Source organism: Garra rufa, chromosome 25 (genome assembly GCF_049309525.1).
Source record: "Garra rufa chromosome 25, GarRuf1.0, whole genome shotgun sequence".
In the NCBI taxonomy this organism is placed as follows: domain Eukaryota; kingdom Metazoa; phylum Chordata; class Actinopteri; order Cypriniformes; family Cyprinidae; genus Garra; species Garra rufa.
Window position 1 is genome coordinate 18,670,325 of NC_133385.1, and position 19,982 is coordinate 18,690,306.

Sequence of the window (19,982 nt, forward strand, 5' to 3'; positions counted from 1 at the left end):
AAGACGGGGGTCAAGGTTAAACCTCAGTTCCATCTTGTTGCTAGAAGCTCCATTAAGAACCTGGAAATTCTGGGCACAGTTACTATAAGGATTTTGCCATAAATCCAACTTGTTAGGTTTTTAAAGTCAGGTGGTTTTCTACCATACTCCTGTAGTACTCCTTTGTTAATTCATATTGACAGTGACGTATTGCTTCTCGTATTGGTTTTACCTAATGTTTTCATAGCCAGTTCAGATGTCTAATTTGATTTGATTTGTCGTTAAGCTTACCATTTCATCTAGAGCAAATTGCAGTGCACCTATTATTGGGAAAATCCCTTCAGACGGACACAGGGTGAAGTGTCTTGCCCAAGGTTCACAATGGTAATAGCTCGTGGATTGCCCCTTAAAGGGATTGAGCCTACACTGGTGCCTAGATCTTTCATGACTTGGCTACGCCAGATGTTATGATTTAATGCGTCAGTTTGCTTCAGGAATAAGGACTGTTGACCAAAGCCATTCAAGTTGTTCCACCCTTGGTACTTATCCTTCACATGAATCACATTCATGAATCACACCAAAAAGTATGCTTGTTTGCACTTTAAAGGGATAGTTCAGCAAAAATGGAAATTCTGTCATTAATTACTCACCCTCATGTCATTCCAAACCTGTAAGGTGGCCATTCATCTTTGAAAAAAAGTAAGATATTATTGGTGAAATCCGAGAGCTTTCTGACCCTGCATAGACAGCAACACAACTGACAAGGCCTAGAAAGGTAGTAAGGACATTGTTAAAATAGTCCATGTGACGACAGTGGTTCAACCATAATTTTATGAAGCTACGAGAATACTTTTTGTGTGTAAAGAAAACTAAAATAACAACTTTATTCAACAATTTCTTCTTCGTGTCAGTAGTACAGCTGCGAAAGCGCATCGAAGACTCCGAAAACAAGAAACTGTTGAATAATGTCATTTTGTTTTCTTTGCGCACAAATCTATTCTCATAGCTTGATAAAATTTCGGTTGAACCACTGATAGAGTATTATATACATAGAGTATTTTCACGATGTTCTTACTACCTTTCTGGGCGCTAAAAAGATGGGTCTCGGTCTGCTTCCAAATTAACTCTGGTGCGGTTCGAATGGAATATGAATGCAACATGGACCAAAAACTTCTAAACGAACCAAAAACAGGACGTAATGACAAGATGTGATGCTATCCGACATGATTTTACGAAGGGAACAAGTGGTGTATCTAACACAAAATGAGCGGAGGGCAAACATGGCGCAACGAGGAGGTAAAGTGCCTTTTATAAGGTCTTTGTGAGTTCGCAGGTGGTGAAAAAAAACATATACATGCAACAATGAGCATGCTTAGTCCAGCAGACAACGTTACGTGTATTCGACTTAAAGCGGCACTGAGCAGACCGATCAGTGAATGGGTACTTTGCTGTCATACACCTGCAGCACTGCTTTAATTCGAACGCACCCTTTCCTTTTGCTTGGAGTGTTCGGTGAGTTCAGTCACGAAATGCCTTTAGGTTCGGTGTCTTTAGGTTCGCAGTCAAAAATGCCAGTGTGAACGCTAAGCGGACCAGGACCAAATGTGTCATTTTCCTTTTTGGTCCGGACCAAATGAACCAAACGAATGTTTTTTTTTTAGTTTGACTAAAGCAAAGAATTGTCTTTTTGGTAACACTTTTAGTTCATGTACCAATTCTCACTATTAACTAGTTGCTTATTAGTATGCATATTACTAGCATATTGGCTTTTTATTTGTACTTAAAAGCACATATTAATGCCTTATTCTGCATGACAATATTCTAGATCCCTTAATCTTATCTCATACTTAAACTTAAGAACTACCTTATTATTTATTAATAAGCAACAAATTAGAAGAATACTGAGGCAAAGGTCATAGTTACTTATTAGTAAATAGTGAGAATTGGCCCACAAACTTAAGTGTGACCGTCTTTTTTAAAATTGAGATGACTAGTGATGGACGATAAATTGCTTGAGTCCATCTAACTTCAAACTTTTGAAGTGCAAGGTTGAGAACCAAGAGAATCATAATTTGGAATGGCTTTTCTAAAGCTAAAATTAACATCGAATGGCTATTTTTCAAAAGTTGGTATGATTCTTAAGGGTCTTTATTGATTCATTGGTACTTTGGTTAAAATTCCTCAGTGGTCGTGTAAAACGGCACACTTTTTACCTTACCAAAAACAGCTCTGTTCACAGCGACCCGTTTTGGTGCATGTCTCTTTAAATGTTAATAAGCTGCTGCTCACCCTGCATCCTCTCTTCCAGGACAGTCCGTCAGTTGTCGTGGGCGGGGCTTGAGCAATATGACATCATACTGCTCTTAAAATATAGACAGCTTGATAACTAAGACTGTTTAGGTTTTTAGGGAGTGAATTGACTTTTATCATTGTAGGGTTGTTGTTTCCACACACTGCTGAGACATTTATATGCAAACACCATGTAAAAAAGTGGATTTTGCATCTGATGTGCCCTTTAACTCTTCAAGTTATTCTACTACAGTTGGCCTCTGTGTTGTGTGCTTGCTATTAAAGACAGAAGTGATGCAAAAGGTGCATTTAATCCTTTTAAATATTTGAATATGCCTTGTGTTATGTGTGCTTGGATAGATGAGGACTGTAGCTTGCCTACATAAAACCTGCTGTAGCCTAATTATAATTGTACCTTCTTAAATGTACTTACTGTGCTGATTAACCAATCAGAGTTGACCTTGGGCTAAATGTCATTAACAAAAAGGTGAGAAAGACCTATGAGGATGAGTAACAAACATTTATACAGGAAGCTGGATTTATCCAAGTCAAATAGTATGTGAAAGTGCTTTGTATTGGTGTTATCTTACAGCTTAAAAGATCAAATTAAGGTGACACTGCTTTCACCCAACATTGTGCACATTTAGAGTGTGGCTCTTGCAAACAAAAGAAGTTTGTCAGGTTGGTTCCTGAACTGGCTATGGTTGAGTGCCATCACTCTACAAGCAGTTCCTTGCAATTTGTCTTTCTCTGGTTTCAGTCCTAATGCATTTTGACAACCACAGAAGGTAGTCAAACATGATCTGTTATTGCATCTCCTTACTTTTAGCTTTGAGTAACAGGAGGTTACATTATTTCACAAAAAAAATGTCAAACTACCATATGAAATTCATAAATCTAGATTACTACCGTTAGTGCTTCATGCTATGTGGCTGTAGTTAGCCACAACATTTTCTCATCAGTGAAAGAGTGGTATAAAAATGTCAGGCTAGGCTGTTAAAGCTGATATCATTTCATAAGTTCATAAAAGCAGCTGCTAGTTAAACTCAACCCTGTTGTAATGGCTAAACTTCCCTGCTTGCTGTTTTCTGTTTGATAGGAACTTGAGCAAGCACTATTGAAACAAGACCAAGACTTCCTTTCAGACCTCCTCTGCTCCCTGCTGAAAGGATGTTACCAGCGCAGAGACATCACGTAAGTGCATCAACATCAGCATTTCCTGTTCCCGTTGTACCTTAGTCACACTGTAGCTGAAATAGTGCCAGTTCTTTTCTTTCACATTGTGACGTACATCCGAGTAAATTTGATTAATGAAAGAAAAAAAATGTGGGATGAGAATTACAATATTTTAATTTAATATCACAAAGTCCAAAAATATAAAAAAATAAAATACATGCACATTTCTTTTTAAATCCTCCAAAAAATCGCCCATTTACTTTCATTGCAAGTGCCATGCTGGAGTAGTTCACTTTCAGAACAAAAATTTACAGATAATGTACTCAACCTCTTGTCATCCAAGATGTTTATGTCTTTCTTACTTCAGACATAAGGAAATTATGTTTTTTGAGGAAAACATTTCAGGATTTCTCGCCATATAATGGACTTCTATGGTGCCCCCGAGTTTGAACTTACAAAATGCAGCTTCAAAGCGTTCTAAACGATCACAGGCGAGGAAAGAAAGGTCTTATCTAGCAAAACGAGCGGCTATTTCCTAAAAAAAAAATTACAGTTTATATACTTTTTAACCTCACATGCTCGCCTTGTCTAGTTCTGTGTACTCTGTGTAGAGAGAAAGTATATAAATTGTAAATGTTTTTAGAGAATAACCGATCATTTCGCTAGATAGGACCCTTCTTCCTCAGCTGGGATCATTTAGAGCCCTTTGAAGCTGCATTTAAACTGCATTTTGGAAGTTCAAACTCGGGGGCACCATAGAAGTCCATTATATGGAGAGAAATCCTGAAATGTTTTCCTCAAAAAACATAATTTCTTTACGACTGAAGAAAGAAAGACATGAACATCTTGGATGACAAGGGGGTGAATACATTATCTGTACATTTTTGTTCTAAAAGTGAACTACTCCTTTAAGGAAAACAAAGGATGAGACTTTTTTTGTAGCAGGTAGTGTTATGCCACAAATGTTGTTGATTTGAGATTGAACCTGAACCTAAAATAGTCCTTTATTGCAAGTACTGTACTGTTTTGAGTGATTTGGCAACCCTCCTCTGTGCTCTTGAAAGATCTTGCGCATGTTATTGCCCAAGCTACATCCTGTGTTTGACTCAGAATCCATCTCCATCTGCATGTGACCCACTGCCTGTAGTCGTGCAGCTAGGTTACCTGCAGCAGTAGTAGGTCAAGGGGCCATGGGCCCCATCCCAGTAAAGAGTGTGAGTTATTGTGTGAGTCAGTGCTGTGATGAATGACTGGCCCCTAAAGGGAGCTCCCTTCCATAGCGGTGCCTCATCAGCAGCAAAAAGGAGTCCGGTCGATGACTGGGTAGGCAAGAATGATCCCTTTCGCATACTCAGGCAGGCCGTTAACAGGACGCGGGGTTTTATTGGATTCGACAGCAACTGGCATCCAGGGGGAGGCCGCGGGGCACTGGCCTTTCACAGAAGTGCCCTTTTCATTCTACATGTGCTAAACGGGGGAGGGAGTGTTACGGATGAGAGAGAGAGGCAGAGAAAGATGGAATGGCAGGGGGCCTGCAGCTGTGAGAGAGATCATTCTGCTTTCTCAAGATAAGCCTATTCTTTCTCTCCTTTTTTGCTTTCTACCTTCTCTCGTCACTCTGAGGCTCACCCTTGCCCTAAGCGTTAGTACCATAACTTTTTTTTTTTTTTTAGCTGAAGTTATTACAAAAAGACATTTATCAGTGAATTATCATAACTTAAAATCAAGGTCGAAGGCCAGTGAAATATAGATTAGTTGATTTATAAGTTCGTAAGTGGATTGAAACGACAAAGATGTGAATAAAATTTTCCAAAAACTTGATTCGCATAGAAGACATGCACACAAATTGCAATGGAAATTCCTAGATTGGCACCCAAAAGGTCATGTGACTGCCTCAAGTCATTTGACTGAATTTTTTTTACTGAGATGACTGATTATGATAACTTCCAGAAATATGTTGACATGCTGTCATTTCCAGACATCAGGCCGACAAATCTCTTGTTGCCTATTGTTAGCAAACTTAAAGGGTTAGTTTACTCAAAAATGAAAATTCTGTCATCAGTTACTCACCTTCTTGTCATTCTAAACCTGTAAGACCTTTGTTTATCTTCAGAACACAAATGAAGATATTTTTGATGAAATCTGAGAGCTTTTTGACCCTGCATAGACAGTAACACAACTGACACGTTCAAGCCCCAGAATGATAGTACAATGTTAAAATAGTCCATGTGACATCAGTGGTTTAACCATAATTTTATGAAGCTACGAGAATACTTTTTGTGTGCAAAGAAAACTAAACTAAATTACTTTATTCAACAATTTTATGTTGAGTGGTACTCTAGTGAATGTGTGTCGAAGACTGACATGGCAGAGAAGAATTTGCTGAATAAGCACAAAGTGTTCTCATAGCTTATAAAATTAAGTTTGAAACACTGATGTCACATGGACTATTTTAACGCTGTCCTTCCTACTTTTCTGGGCACGTAGCAGTTGCGTTGCTGTCAATGCAGGGTCAGAAAGCTCTCGGATTTCATCAAAAATATCTTAATTTGTGTTCTGAAGATAAACGAAGGTCCAGCAGGTTTGGAACGTCATGAGGGTGAGTAATTAATGACAGAATTTTCATTTTTAGGTGAACTATCCCTTTAAAGTTTATCAGGGCCATATTATTATTGTTGTTGCTCCTGTCTGCCCTGCGTATCGATTTTTACAAAGCTTATCGTTCTTAAAAGCGCGGTGTGCTCTGATTGGCCAGCTATATAGTGATGAAAATGTTACGCCCCTTACCATATTTGGAATATTAGCTTCCAAAGCAATAATGACACTAAATATAAACGAGGCATTTGTTGCATCCAGTGGGGACGTAATTACTGATTATGATTTATACTGTGTTTTTACACGTTGCGTCACACCGCGTGACAATACTATGTAAACATAAAACCATGTCTGCATTAGTGATTGTAGAAACCACAAACAAGCGCTAATCTACACTGCTAAAAACTTGCATTTGAATAGTCAGTAGCAAGTTCTTTAAATATGAAAGCATACTTGCAGGCTGTCAGTCAGAAGTGCCAGACCGTCCTTGCAAAGTTGGAATTGCCCCTCTTTTTAGTAACAGGTTCTGGAAACAGTCCTCCGTAAAATGCGTTACACACACTCGAATATTTAGGTTGTACTGTTCTGGAACAGTGTTATAAACTTAACCACTGAGGCCCCTTCCACTCAGAGACTCCTTTAGCTGTATACGCATACATTTTGTATCGAATAGGCATTTCATCTAGATGGATCTGGCGTTTTGGGAAAGTTTGGGGCTTTGAAGCATCTTCACAACATGGCGGCAACGGCAACAATACTACAGCGAGAATAAAAATATACATTTGGGCGGTGTTATGCAAATCTTCCCACACAGTGACGTAGATATGTGGGGGTGTGTTTAAATAAGGCACTTTAGCAAGGCGTGTATGAGTCTTAACTTTTAGAAAGTTTGAGACTTTAATCTTTGCGACATTACAGATCTTATATATGCACAAACAGCTTATAACACTCCAAAGACAAAGGCAAACATGAAATCGCGTCATATGACCCCAGTCACAATTTGGATGGCAACTTTGTTGAATGTTTAGTTTATGACATGACTAGTCAATTCTAGTTATAAAGATGCATTGTAACCTAAAATATTCTGTTTGTGTTTTTCTTTCTTTTAGGATTCAGTCCTTTGGCAGCTACCTGGAAGACATTATCAATTACCGCTGGGAACTGGAAGAAGGGAAGGCCAATCCACTGAAGGAACGCCAGTTTGAAGAGCTGCCACCCCGCACACAGGTGGAACTCTTGCACAGACTCTGTGACTATCGTCTTGATGCTGCTGATGTCTTTGATCGGCTCAAGGTAGCAACCTTGTCATACCACAAAAACCGATACAGCTTTTTGCATTTGTTTGTATAATACTCACCATAGCAGAAGATCAAAATGCATGTCTGAAAGAAATCCTGGGTTTTGCAGGGCCTGGATGCAGACAGTTTACGCGTTGAGCCTCTGGGCCAAGATGGGAACGGGGCCCTCTATTGGTACTTTTATGGTACGCGGTTGTACAAAGAGGAGCCACTTGAAGCAATGTCTCCCCAATACAGGTATGGAGAGTTCATTTCACAAGAGCCTACAAGAAACGGTGGCATTTATATTTGTTAATATATGTATGTTAAAAGTGGCACAAACTATTTTCACAGGGACAATCTGTCGGAAAAGAAAAGAAGAGGGAGGCCACCGAAGCAGTCTGAAGATAGACTGGCCATGTAAGACCTTTTTAAACATCCGTTAAATGCATTGGATGAAATGCTGTTTTACTAAGTCTTACTAGTCATAGTTTGGGGCTTTGAAGTTGAATTATTTCAAACGATATGTGTCTTCTTTGTTTTAGGGAGGAGGAGGAGGAGGAAGAAGACTCTATGAAGGAAGACAATGAAAGTGTTGAGGAGCCCAAGCCTGCAATAGGTGAGTCACTGGAAACAAGTATTGCTGGTTTTAGTTTGTTGTAGGCCTAAAAATGAGTTTTAGAGTTAATGAAGAACCATTTTTTCTTCATTATTATTCTGCATCATAAGTGGCTTAAAGTGCCCAGGGCAGCTGTAATGCACGTCTGCTGCAATGTGCATGAAATGCTCTTTCAGCAAAAGCATGAAATGTGGAGCTTTCATGACACGAGTTGAAATTAAATGCTACTATCCGTGCTAGCAGTTGTAGTTTGCCTACACAGAGATCTCTAAGAGATCAAAGCTCAAACACCTAAATAGATTTGGTAGCATTTGACAATTTATTAATAGGATGCTTAATGTCATTTTGAACATGAATAATCCCTAATATTGATCATTTTTGAATCTGTTAATGTGTTGATAGAGCGTGAGCGTGGAGCCTGGTCTCTGGCGTGTGACACTGAGGAGCAGTGGGTCAATCTGGCCGAAAGTATTAAGGAAAAAATCTCTCCTCAGGACCGGCACCTGCACCGCATCATTACTCAAAACTTCCTGCCTGAGATCAGTAACATGATTGAACACAAGGTGAGACTTTTCAGTCTGTCTGACTGCACCTCATGTGATGTAATCATGAGTCTTGTTATGAGTCAAACCAGGACATAGGTTATAACCTTAGTAGAGATTGCCATCTCTATGGTGGCATATGCAGTTAAGCAATGCCAGTAGGATGTTTAAATGTTTCTTTGAGAAGCCCTTTGAGACCAGTTTGATTAACCTCTTGTGATTTAGAAAACGTTCTTATGAATAATGTTCAGAGGCACTGAGTTACTACATAGTGCAACAGATTAAAAGGAATGGTTTACCCAAAAATGAAAATTCTGTCATGTCGTTCCAAACCTGTAAGATTTTCGGAACACAAATTTAGATATTTTTGATTAAATTTGAGCACATTCTGATCCTGTGTAGACAGCAATGGAACCACCATGATCAAGGCCCAGAAAGGTAGTAAGGACATTGATAAAATTCTCCATGTGAGTCAGTGGTTCAACCTTAATTTTATGAAGCTATTAAAATACTTTATATGCACAATGAAAACAAAAAGAACGACTTTGACGCACAGTCACGACAGTATCACAACAAAAAGTATTCTTGTAATGTCACATGGATTATTTTATCGATGTCCTAACTACCTTTCTGAGCCTTGAACGTGGTAGTACAGTTGCTGTCTATGCAGGGTTAGAAAGCTCTCAGATATCATCAAAAATGTCTTAATCTGTGTTCCAAAGATGAACGAATGACTTATGGGTTTGGAACGACATTTAGTTGAGTAATTAATGACAGAATTTTCCTTTCAGTTTTCATATGCACATAGATAAGATTAAATAGATACATGATCTTTGTCTCATCTTAACAGTGAGAAACTGTCTATATCGGATGCTTGTTGGTATGCACATTTTGAAGTGGTGTTGACGTGTCATTTCCGTGGCTAATCAAGACCCATTAGAGTGTCTGGTTGCCATAGATACCGTGCTTCCAGCAATCACCATTACATACCCTCACTGTAAAATGTACATCTTGCTTCAGTGCTTCAAGCATTATGCAACTTCACATTTTCCACACCTGTGCGTAGATCGGCAAAGAACCAGATATTTTCTTTCGCAACCTTGATGCAACGGATTTTAACTTGGACAACTGCCTCTTCAAATCAAACCCATCCACCCACTCTCTTTCACACAAGCACAGTCTCACAGCCCTGTCAGAGCCAATCCATCTAGCCGTCGTCATGTGGCAGGCTCTCACCTTGAAGCGAGCTGGAGCATGGTGATTGACGGCCTGCAGCGCTGCAGGTTTTTTGACCTCTTAAGTGGTGATACCACAGACACTCCATCTTCTAGCATTGGTTTAAGTGTTGTAATGCACAAAGATCCTGAATATACTGAGATGGGGGGGGGGGAGATAGGCCTTGGGCTGTTTGGTTCTGTGATGACGTCCTTTACCCTTCTTTTAGGCTCTTGGTTCATATTTAGGAGGGGTTGATTTCCCTCCAAGTGACCTACCTGACACCCACATATGTGTGTAACTGACAAGGTTATTCTTTCGCAGGAGAAAGAGATGAAGCAGAAGCTACTGAATCCGCCCAAGGAAGACAACACCCATCATCACACTGAACAAAATGGCAGCAAAGAGAATGGGGTAGGCTTTTTTTAAACATGTGTCAACACTTTCTTGTTTATTTTTCTTGTTTGTTTAATTTATGTATTTGTGTGAAGCACATTCGAGCCACAACTGAGGTGGAAAAGCAGAGGGAGGAGGACCTGGAAAGACAAGTCCTGCTCGCTGAACAACGGAAAGAAGAAGAAAGACTACTTCAGGAGGAAAGGGAGAGAGAGGAACAGGAACGAGTCAAAGCTGTCGAGGGTGAGTCAGACTCCAGGTAACCGGCGACCAAAGTTTCCCCAGAAGCGTGATCAAACCCACACTGACGCTAGAGCACATTCTGTGGTCTTGTCTCAACATGGCGGTTTTGAAGTCAGCATGCTTTTAACCCAAGGCTGCTTTAATCATACAAAGAGCTGAGCTAGGGGAAACGATCAACCTCACTCCTCGTGAGAATCATCCAGCTCTGATATCCCCTGTCAGCGGGTTAATTAACTCTTGATTGTGCTGCTGCTGATGGGCCTATCCACATTAATGTATTATGGATGAAGATCGGGCCTGCAGTTCTCTCCAGTGGTTTCTTCCTCAAGCTCTTTTAATCCTCCCAGCAGGGTGTGTCAGTCAGGGCCTTTAATGTCAGCACATAAAGCACTTCTCTCCTTTATCTTGCCTGTGCCCTTTGATCAAATGTGCCTTCTAAAGCTGCCTGATGAATTGCTCTTATTACTACTTGATTTCGTTTGCAAACTTTTCGTCACCTTGGCCCGGGCAGAAGTGGGCAGGTAACAAGTGCACTATTAATCGTAATAAAAAGTGTAAAGTGCTTTATTATTCTGTCATTCACTGATATGTTTTTTTATGTTGTTCAGAGCGTGCGCGTAGAAGAAAGCAGCGAGAGGAGAAGGCCTGGTTGCTCTCTCAAGGAAAAGAACTTCCTTCTGAGCTGCTGAATCTGGAGACTCACTCGCCTAGTCGCCGAACACGTCGCACCAAAGAGTTGTACGGTCTTGGTTTTAATTCTCAAACTCATTATTAGCACACATTTGATGTTCATTTTACTTGGTGGTGTAGTTTTGCTATTCATTACCCATTTCTCTTTTTGTATTGTAGTTATGACATAGATGATGATTATACTGCTCTCTACAAAGGTACGTTTGGATAATTGTGTTTGCTTTGTGGCAAACCACAGTGTTTGTTTCCTCATTTAATATTTACAGTAATGTGGAAGTTCCACTGAAATAATGTCAAATTATTTTCTCTTCAGTGTTGGAGGCCCTCAAAGCTCACAAAGATGCCTGGCCTTTCATGGAGCCTGTTGATGAGTCTTATGCCCCCAACTATAATGAAATCATACAGGTGGGCATACAAGCTGTTTTATAAAGAAATTTGTTTGACCTTTTTAAAGGAGAAGTTCACTTCCAGAACAAAAATTTACAGATAATTCTCTCTCTCTCTCTCTCTCTCTATATATATATATATATATTAGCGGTGGGCCGTTATCGGCGTTAACGTGCTGCGTTAACGTGAGACTCATATCGCGCGATAAAAAAAATATCGCCGTTAATCTATTCTCAAAGTTGGGTTGGGAGCTGGGTCTAAACTACGCAAGATATGATGACTTTCACCTTGATATTTTAGCGCGGATGACGTATATCTAGTTGAATTGCACTGTAGGGGGCGAGAACGAGTCTTCAACTTCTGTGAAATGACCACATTAAATGAGACGTGCAAATATGAATGCAGTTATGAAGCCGCTTCAGGGCAGGTGCGTGCGTTGCTAGACCCTTTTTACTGGGGCACGTGCCCCAGTGAAAATCTGCTGTGCCCCAGTAAAATCTCAAATTTGAGTTATAATTTACTTTGATAATCCCGAAATAAAGACATTAAACTATATGCAACAACTGAATTGATGCTTCTAAAAGCAACGCAGTTTATTGGAAGACTATGCATGCAGATAGGCTATCCATACCCGCGCGCCTGTGTATTTTACGGGAACGCGCACGTCGTACAGCCTTTTGCGCAGAAGTACTTGGTTACACAAGTTTGTATAGTTAATTGTGTTGTAAATGCAATTGTCAAGCAGTTTGTAATGCATTTTGGAAACAGGAGATGAGCGCCTGGTCTAATGCGCCACCTGGCTTGAGAAACCCGTTCTCAAAGACTTAATTTTAGTCATTATTTGGGTAGCACACATATTCTGAATGCCTTCAGCAGAATTCAAATTAGCCATTTTAATCTAGATTAATCTAGATTAATTTCAAGATTTAATCTAGATTAAAAAAATTAATCTATGCCCACCACTAATATATATATATATATATATATATATATATATATATATATTTATTTATTTATTTATTTATTTATTTATTTATTTATTTATTTTATTTTTTGAAGTTGGAGGAGAAAATGAGATGGGAGTTTTTCAATCTACTCTAACTGTCTTGAACCGGAAAACACAGAGTACACGCAAAGCTAGACAAGACGAGCATTTGAGGTTAAAAAGCATAGGAATTTTTTAGAGCCCTTTGAAGCTGCATTTAAACTGCATTTTGGAAGTTCAAACTTGCAGGCACCATAGAAGTCTACTATATGGAGAGAAATGCTGAAATGTTTTCCTCCAAAAACATAATTTCCTTATGACCGAAGAAAGAAAGACATGAACATCTTGGATGACAAGGGGGAGGGGAAATTATCTGTAAATTTGTTCCGGAAGTGAACTTTTTCTTCATTAAGAATAATTCAATATTTAATATCTAAAAATGTTTCGTCAGACTCCAATGGACCTGTCCACCATTGAGAGAAAGCTGAATGATGGGGAGTACATTGCTAAGGATGAGTTTGTGGCCGATGTAAAGCTTATGTTTGAGAACTGTCTGGAATACAATGGAGAAGAGAGTGGTAAATATGATTTAACGCTGTCTTGTTCAAGCAGAAGTGAAACTGTTTAAAAATAATGTGTAGCAGTGTTTAAAAATTGATGAGCAAAGCAAGTCATACAAGTGGTGGAAGTATGTGGAGAGGCTCTGACATTGATTAATAGAGAGTGATTGAGCTGTCCTCCAGTGCACCAGGTCCTGCAGTGCCACAGAGACATTCCAGCCCCGCAGCTCCCCTCCCTGGAGCCATCCATCCATCAGAATGCACTCCCCTGGGGGTGGCGGGGTTAGAGGTCAACTGTGGTTCTGTGACCTGGTTGGTGTGCTTGCTGTGCATGGGGAGATGAGATTGTGTGTGTGTGTGTGTGTGTGTGTGTGTGTGTGTGTGTGTGTGTGCCCTTGTGTTTACCTGTCTGTATCTTCTCAGAATACACAATAATGGCTGAGTCCTTGGAACGCTGCTTTAGCCGGGCCCTTCTGAAGCACTTCCCCGCTGAGGATGGAGACACGGACGAGGAGTTTCACGTGAGCAGTGAGGACCGGGACCGCAAGGATAAGAAAAAGGGCAAAAGCCACAAACAGTCAGGTCCCGAGAGCTTAATCAGAGCCACTGAGCAAGCTCAAAAACGCAAAACGTCCAATAATGGACAGGGAAATTATCTGCAACAAGACAGACCCATATCTGCTTTACAACACCCTCCTCCACACTACACCAATGGTCCCCCACATCCTCATAACATGCACCCAGGACAGCAACAACCTGGCATGTTACATCCTGCTCAACAGGTTAGACTACACTCTCTACACAATAAAATTTGTTTATTGTTGACAGCTGAAACAACAGTTTTGTGAGATGTGGTCTTTTTGCCTTTAGTTTCAACAACGTGCAGGTCCTTTGGGACCAGGAATGTATGCTCAACGAATGATGATTGACCCCCGATATCCATACCCTGGACAGAGACCCCTCATGTCCAGGCCACCGATGGAACATGGAAGTCAGCATATACCTCACTACAACATGCAGGTATGTAGAGATCTTTATCCAGCAGCATTGATCACTCAAAATTTGTTAGCTCACCTTTTGAAGGTTGTTTATAATGGTTTCCTTTGTTTGTTTGTTTTAAGCAGGGTTCCCACATAAATGGTCCACATCTAGGACCTAGATACCCAATTGGACCTGATGGCCAACCACTTCAGCCTCCACATCAGCAACATTCTTATCCTGGTCCTACTCATGGTCCTTCTCTTGGCCCAAGGCCAATGGCCCTTCAGCCTGGAGGCCTTTGTGCCCCCCCACCTGAAGGCAACATGTACCCTTCACGGCAACATCCAGAAGGGCAGTCCATGCAGCCTGTGGGGAACCAGTACCCCAGGCCCGGTGTCCCAATGCATAGTTCCTACCCTTCTTATGGCCCCCATAACATGAACGTCCCCAGGATGTGGCCACCCATGAACCATCAGGGGCAGCAGACACCTGGTGGACCAATGATGCAAGAACAGAGTGCAACTAGCCAGCATCCATACAATCACAACATGATCCGTCCTCCACACGGTACTGGTTATGCGATGACAAATGGTCAATATAGAATGCCCACTGTCAGCTCTCAAAGGCCTATTGACCAAAGACCACCAGGGGCCCCTCAGGTCTCAAGGCCACATTTGGCTTCTATGCTTGATAGTCCAGAGATGATTGCCCTCCAGCAGCTCTCTGCCTCATCATCTCATCGTGTTGAGAACTTTCAGCCTGCCCCACAAAGTGGTGGTAATGGTTTAGCTTCTGCTGCACTGTCTTCTCCTGAAAACCAGCTCATCAGGCCTTCTATCTCCCCCAAAGGTAAGAGTGGCATTCCTTGCCATATTTGGCATTACACTATTGCTTTCAATGAAAATGAGATTGCGAGTGTGCACCTGCATGATTTAAGCACATTTAACACCATTGTATATCCTGACAGGTTCAAGTCCAAAATCTGGTGATGAACAGTCAACTGGAGAAAATCCTCTGACTGAACCTGACAGCCATTCTCATCCCAATCCAGCAGAAAAATCTGAGCAACCTTCTCTAGGGACAGCTCCGGCATCTGTGTCCAATCCAAGCACGTGTGGTCCTAGTCAAAATGAAGAGAAACATAAATTGTCAAATCTAGAGAAGATCCACAACGGTGACCACCCAAATTCTCAAACCCAACCAGGTCCCCCACATCAAAAATCTGTGGATGACTCTTCATTACCCCTAAATGGTCCTCAGCCAATGCCCCATAAAACCCCAGATGAAATTCCCCAGTATCCTGCTCAACAAATCCATAAATATGTTCCCTTACAATTTATTCAGAACGGTTCTCAACGGCAGTCTCAGGATGTTCCTTCACACGTTCTGCAGAATCTTCCTCATCAGATGCCACAAAATGCATCTCACCAGTATCCTCAGAACAGCTCACAGCAAATACCACACAATGGATCAGTCAGAGGGCCACAGGCAGGACCTCTTCATGGAATGCCACAGGTTCCACCTCAGGGGGGTCAGCCTGGTGTTCATCAGCCTGCAACTCTCAGCTCTCTGCCTCCTAGCCACCCTGTATCGCATCCACTTGCTCAGCCCTCTCCAGCTGATCAGGGAGACCAAAGGCCTTGTGAGCCTACCAGCAGGAAAGTGGCAGGTGGGAGTACACCTTCCCAAGATAGCAGCAACGCTAACATGAGGACTGATTGTGCCAGTGGGTACAAACCACAACCTTTCAGTCCAGAGTCACAAACCCAGTTAGGAAGGCAGGAGCCAGCACCTCTTCACAATCAGGCTCCTCCAATACACTCTCAGGGTCCAGAAAGTAACACTGTGACCCAGTACAGTGCAACTGAGCCAGCACCTCAACACTTTGGCCCACAGATGGGTAGAGCATTACACCCACAAAATCACCAGCCTTATCCAAACCAGGGACCACCATCACAGGGAAATAACCCTCATCACTATCCTGCTTATCACCAGCAAGGTGTTCCATACCAGTATCGCATGACCACACAGCATCCTCAAGGTCAATCCGGCATGTATCCTCAGTTCCAGCAGCAACAGCAGTTCTATCAGCACCCCCGACAAGGCAGACCTGGATTTCCATCGGAGGAGTGGCCTAGACCTTCATACCACCCTCAGCATCCAATGATGGCCAATTCTTACCCATCACCATCCGGTGGAAGTTTTAATGGCCGACACAAGGACAACACCATGTCTCCACATGGCTCTGATGGATCTGTTGGGAGCTTAATGTCACCTAGTCCTTTACCTGATGGGTCCCATAGCAGTGCGTTGGAAAACAGAGAGGATGGCAGCCCTGCCAAGCAGGCAAGGACTGAAGAACTTTCTGAACGATCTGAGAGCCCAAAGGAGATTTTGGACTTGGACAGCCACAATGCTACAGCCCGACATCGTACTTCAGCTCAACCGCACCCTAGTTTCCCATATGGGCCTCGAGGTATGCATCCCAGCATGCAGCAGAGTGGTGCTCCTCCACCTCATATGGTGGCAGGTGGGCCGTATCCTGGCCAGCAGTTTCCCAGCGGACATTTTCCACCACAGCATCCTCATCCACATTTGATGGAAGCTTTACAAAGGCCCCAGCACCTGCCTTTCTCACCAGGCCAAACTCGCATGGCTGTGTACAGGCATCCAAATGTTGCAGGGCACTTCCAGGGAATGATGGTTCCTCAGAGAGCAGTGGTTGCAGAACACTTACTTCGCACTGGGTAAGAGATCTCATTTATCTCTCAGATCTTTTGATACAGGGGTGCCCAAACTCGGTCCTGGAGGGCTGATGTCCTGCAGTTTAGCCAACTTGCCTCAACACACCTGCCTGGAAGTTTCTAGTACATAGATCTTCAACCCTGCTCCTGTGGGCCCACTGTTCTGCAGAGTTCAGATTCAACCCTAATCAAACACACCTGAAACCGCTAATCAAGGTCTTCAGGATCACTTGAAAAGTCTCAGGCCAGCAGTGCTGAAGCAGGTTGGAAATAAACTTTACAGGACAGTGGGTCCCCAGGAGCAGGGTTGAAGACCTATGTTCTAGTATGTCTAGTAAGAGTTTGATTAGCTGGTTCAGGGGTGTCTAATTAGGGTTGAAGCTAAACTCTACAGGACACTGGCCCTCCAGGACTGAGTTTGGGCACCCCTGTTTTGATAATTTATTTGGATTCAGAAAAATGATCCACTTACACATTCATCTATATTTGTTTATAATGCTTTCACATCAGTTTTCTTTACCTTTAGTAACCCCTTTTCTTGTCTGATAGGCACCAGATGTTGGGTGCAGCATCTCCCAATGTCCCAGGTAATAAACAAGGAGTATGAAAAGTAGGATTTCATTGGAAACTCAAGAACAATTAAGTCCTGATCCTCAGACATGCTCCACTACCCACCTAGACAACTTTTTTGAAACACTGATAACCCATCCTCATCTGGACTAGGAACTCCTCTTCAGTGAGCAGGAAAAGGAACAACTCTCAGTACCGAGAGGTGGGATCATTGACCAAGGAAGAGCTGTGAATCTTCAGTCCTGTTTATTGCTTAAATACTGTTAGAACTTCATAATACTGGTCTGCAACTTCTCTTCACAGCCTGGAATGCCTATTTGGCCTCATTCCCAACAAAGGAACTACATCTCCGGTCTCCTTTGCATAGGCTGTTACTTAGAAAGTACATAAACTGTTTTTTTTTAGTCTATAGGAAGAGCAGGATGTGATTTACCAGTTCGTTTTCTGGTTCAAAGTTAAACTCAGGTGTAGTAAAGAAGGTACTGAGACTACTGGAGCTTTTTTCAAGCTCCTTGGACAAACTAGACTCTGTTGCCTTCATGTACTTGTTAAATGTTCTGTGAAAGATTTTAGAAATAGTAGTAAGTCGACTGAAGGAATAAAAGATGGATCTTCTGCTCCACTGGGAAACAACCACACTTGGAGTGTTTTAATGAGGTGATGTTCATCTCAACTAAAACAGTTTCCACTTGATTTTTGGTGATTTGCATTCTTCTAATGCCACTTCAATTTTAAGATTGTCTTTGATTTTCTTAGACTGTCAGAGAACTTGGCTGCTCTATTTGTTATGCACTAGGAATAGTCTTTCATACTGGAATTAGTGGCCTTGGACATAACTTAGACGTGTGCTCCTTTGTATGGGACTTAATTCTAACTTTTCACTTAAGTTGTCTCTATCTCTGATGTGTTGTGTTGTCTTGTTCCTTATTGATGTGTCCTGCTAGTTTGTGTGGACACAATGAATCAGATTTGAGATACTGAGGTAGCCATCGTTCACCGCTACTAGTAATCCACGACTTTTAGGATTCCTTGAAAGCTGGTTTGTCATTTTCACCTGATATCATTCATCACTGGCCATCAATCTTAAAATGTTTTTTTACATATTGGAATGTAAATTGAATTTGTCACAATTGACAACCAGCTGGAGTTGCAATACTAAAAACGCATTAGATGAGAAAATGTATATCAGCCTTAAAACTGACTTGTAAAAGTACCACTGTAGCTCCTTTTATCAAATGGGAGAAATGTCGATGTGCTCATATTTTACATGAATGCTTCCTCTTTTAATTCAGTGTACTGAATGTGTCCTCAGGGTGTAGTGGTTTTATTACGGGTATTGTCAATAGAATATTAATTGAAAAAATGGCAATGAAATGTCACTGGATCTATGATTAACTTCAATTCATCTGTGATCTTCAATACAGACACAGGAACCAGGCAAGCAGTACTTGGAGTTAATGGCGTTTGTCACACTGTTCTTTGAATTAGTCTAATATTTGTTTTAAGTGGACTGGTTTTGTTCATTTTAATTGCTCCTACTATTGTTGTCCTGCACTAAATGATTTACTTTAAAAAAAATTTTTTTTTTTATGTGTCCTCTTGGTCTGTCTGAATTACTATTTTACACAGCTCTTGTTGACAAACCATTAAAAAGAAACAGCAATTCGTGAGAATATGGCAGCAAGAATATCTACCTCATAATGCCAGAATGTGGCACATTCTCCATTCCCTTCATAAGACACATGCGGAGATCATTTTTTTGTCACTTGTTTGTACACTTAAATATTCTTTTTCATGATTTACAGCTTGATCCGTACATCAACACTATATATAGCCTTAATATGTTCACTTGCAAAGCCGAAGGGTAATTATTAATTTATCAGTGCCAAGTTTGAACATGATTAAAACATCTGCATTCCACTTTTTGAAGGATTTGACAGTGATTTTTGTAGTACACCGAGATCATTTGTCCCAGAAACATGTGATGGCGTAAAATGACGGACAGTAATATTTTAGTATTTTGTGGACGTGTGGACTGTTTATGTGTATTTTTATGAACTAGGGATATGGAAATACTAGCAGCTGTTGAGATGACCTGGACATTGTCCACCATTTTGTACCTGTCTTTGCTTATAAGTGAAGATTGCAGTCTGTCAGACGACTGTCCTACTCCACTGTTAATATGTAAATGGTTAATTTAGTTGTACCGGACTACGAGAATGTGTGGATTTTGCTGTGTAAAGATGTTTTTATTTTATTTTCCTTCACTTACTGGTGGGTATTGGGTAACAGATCTGTATCTCTTGAAATCCACCCTTCAACATCTCTGCTGTCTTCTGTTCTGTCTGTACTAGTTAAGAAATTAGTTGGTTAAATGTGAATCATATTTATTTGCTCTTATGTTTTGTAAATTTTTGTCTTTTTTAATATAAATGTGTTCTCATGTTTGTTTTGAAACGGTTCACTTTACCTCAGTAGCGAAGATGGCATCCAAAACGACACCTGTAACATTCAAGTTTACAAGTCCTTACCTGACTGACAAATTATTTTGGAAATGGACCGAAGTATTTTCTATACTGTACATTTCTTAGAATAAATTACGTTTCACTAGATTTTGCTTGTCAGTTTTCTGTTCATTTACACTCATAATACATTGCACTACTAAAGATGAAGACAGTGACATTTTACTTTGATTTTATATAACATACTCCAAAGTACTTTAGAGAATACAGCG

At 41.0% G+C, this 19,982-nt stretch overlaps 1 protein-coding gene across 2 annotated transcripts in view; it reads left to right on the forward strand.

The window, feature by feature from the left end:
• cecr2 (CECR2 histone acetyl-lysine reader) overlaps window positions 1-19,860 on the forward strand; it is a 34,967-nt gene extending 15,107 nt beyond the window's left edge. The window contains exons 2-18 of one of the 2 annotated variants that reach the window (XM_073832114.1): window positions 3,368-3,462; window positions 7,149-7,332; window positions 7,447-7,574; window positions 7,671-7,736; window positions 7,862-7,935; window positions 8,338-8,498; window positions 10,017-10,106; window positions 10,184-10,331; window positions 10,940-11,069; window positions 11,181-11,218; window positions 11,335-11,426; window positions 12,845-12,971; window positions 13,377-13,735; window positions 13,824-13,973; window positions 14,075-14,783; window positions 14,902-16,681; window positions 17,228-19,860. In XM_073832114.1, coding sequence (XP_073688215.1) covers window positions 3,368-3,462; window positions 7,149-7,332; window positions 7,447-7,574; window positions 7,671-7,736; window positions 7,862-7,935; window positions 8,338-8,498; window positions 10,017-10,106; window positions 10,184-10,331; window positions 10,940-11,069; window positions 11,181-11,218; window positions 11,335-11,426; window positions 12,845-12,971; window positions 13,377-13,735; window positions 13,824-13,973; window positions 14,075-14,783; window positions 14,902-16,681; window positions 17,228-17,285 — 4,389 coding nt within the window. In that variant the 3' untranslated portion in view covers window positions 17,286-19,860. The remainder of the gene's footprint in view (window positions 1-3,367; window positions 3,463-7,148; window positions 7,333-7,446; window positions 7,575-7,670; window positions 7,737-7,861; window positions 7,936-8,337; window positions 8,499-10,016; window positions 10,107-10,183; window positions 10,332-10,939; window positions 11,070-11,180; window positions 11,219-11,334; window positions 11,427-12,844; window positions 12,972-13,376; window positions 13,736-13,823; window positions 13,974-14,074; window positions 14,784-14,901; window positions 16,682-17,227) is intronic. The other variant, XM_073832115.1, reaches the window with a different exon arrangement.
• Window positions 19,861-19,982: the final 122 nt, after the last annotated feature.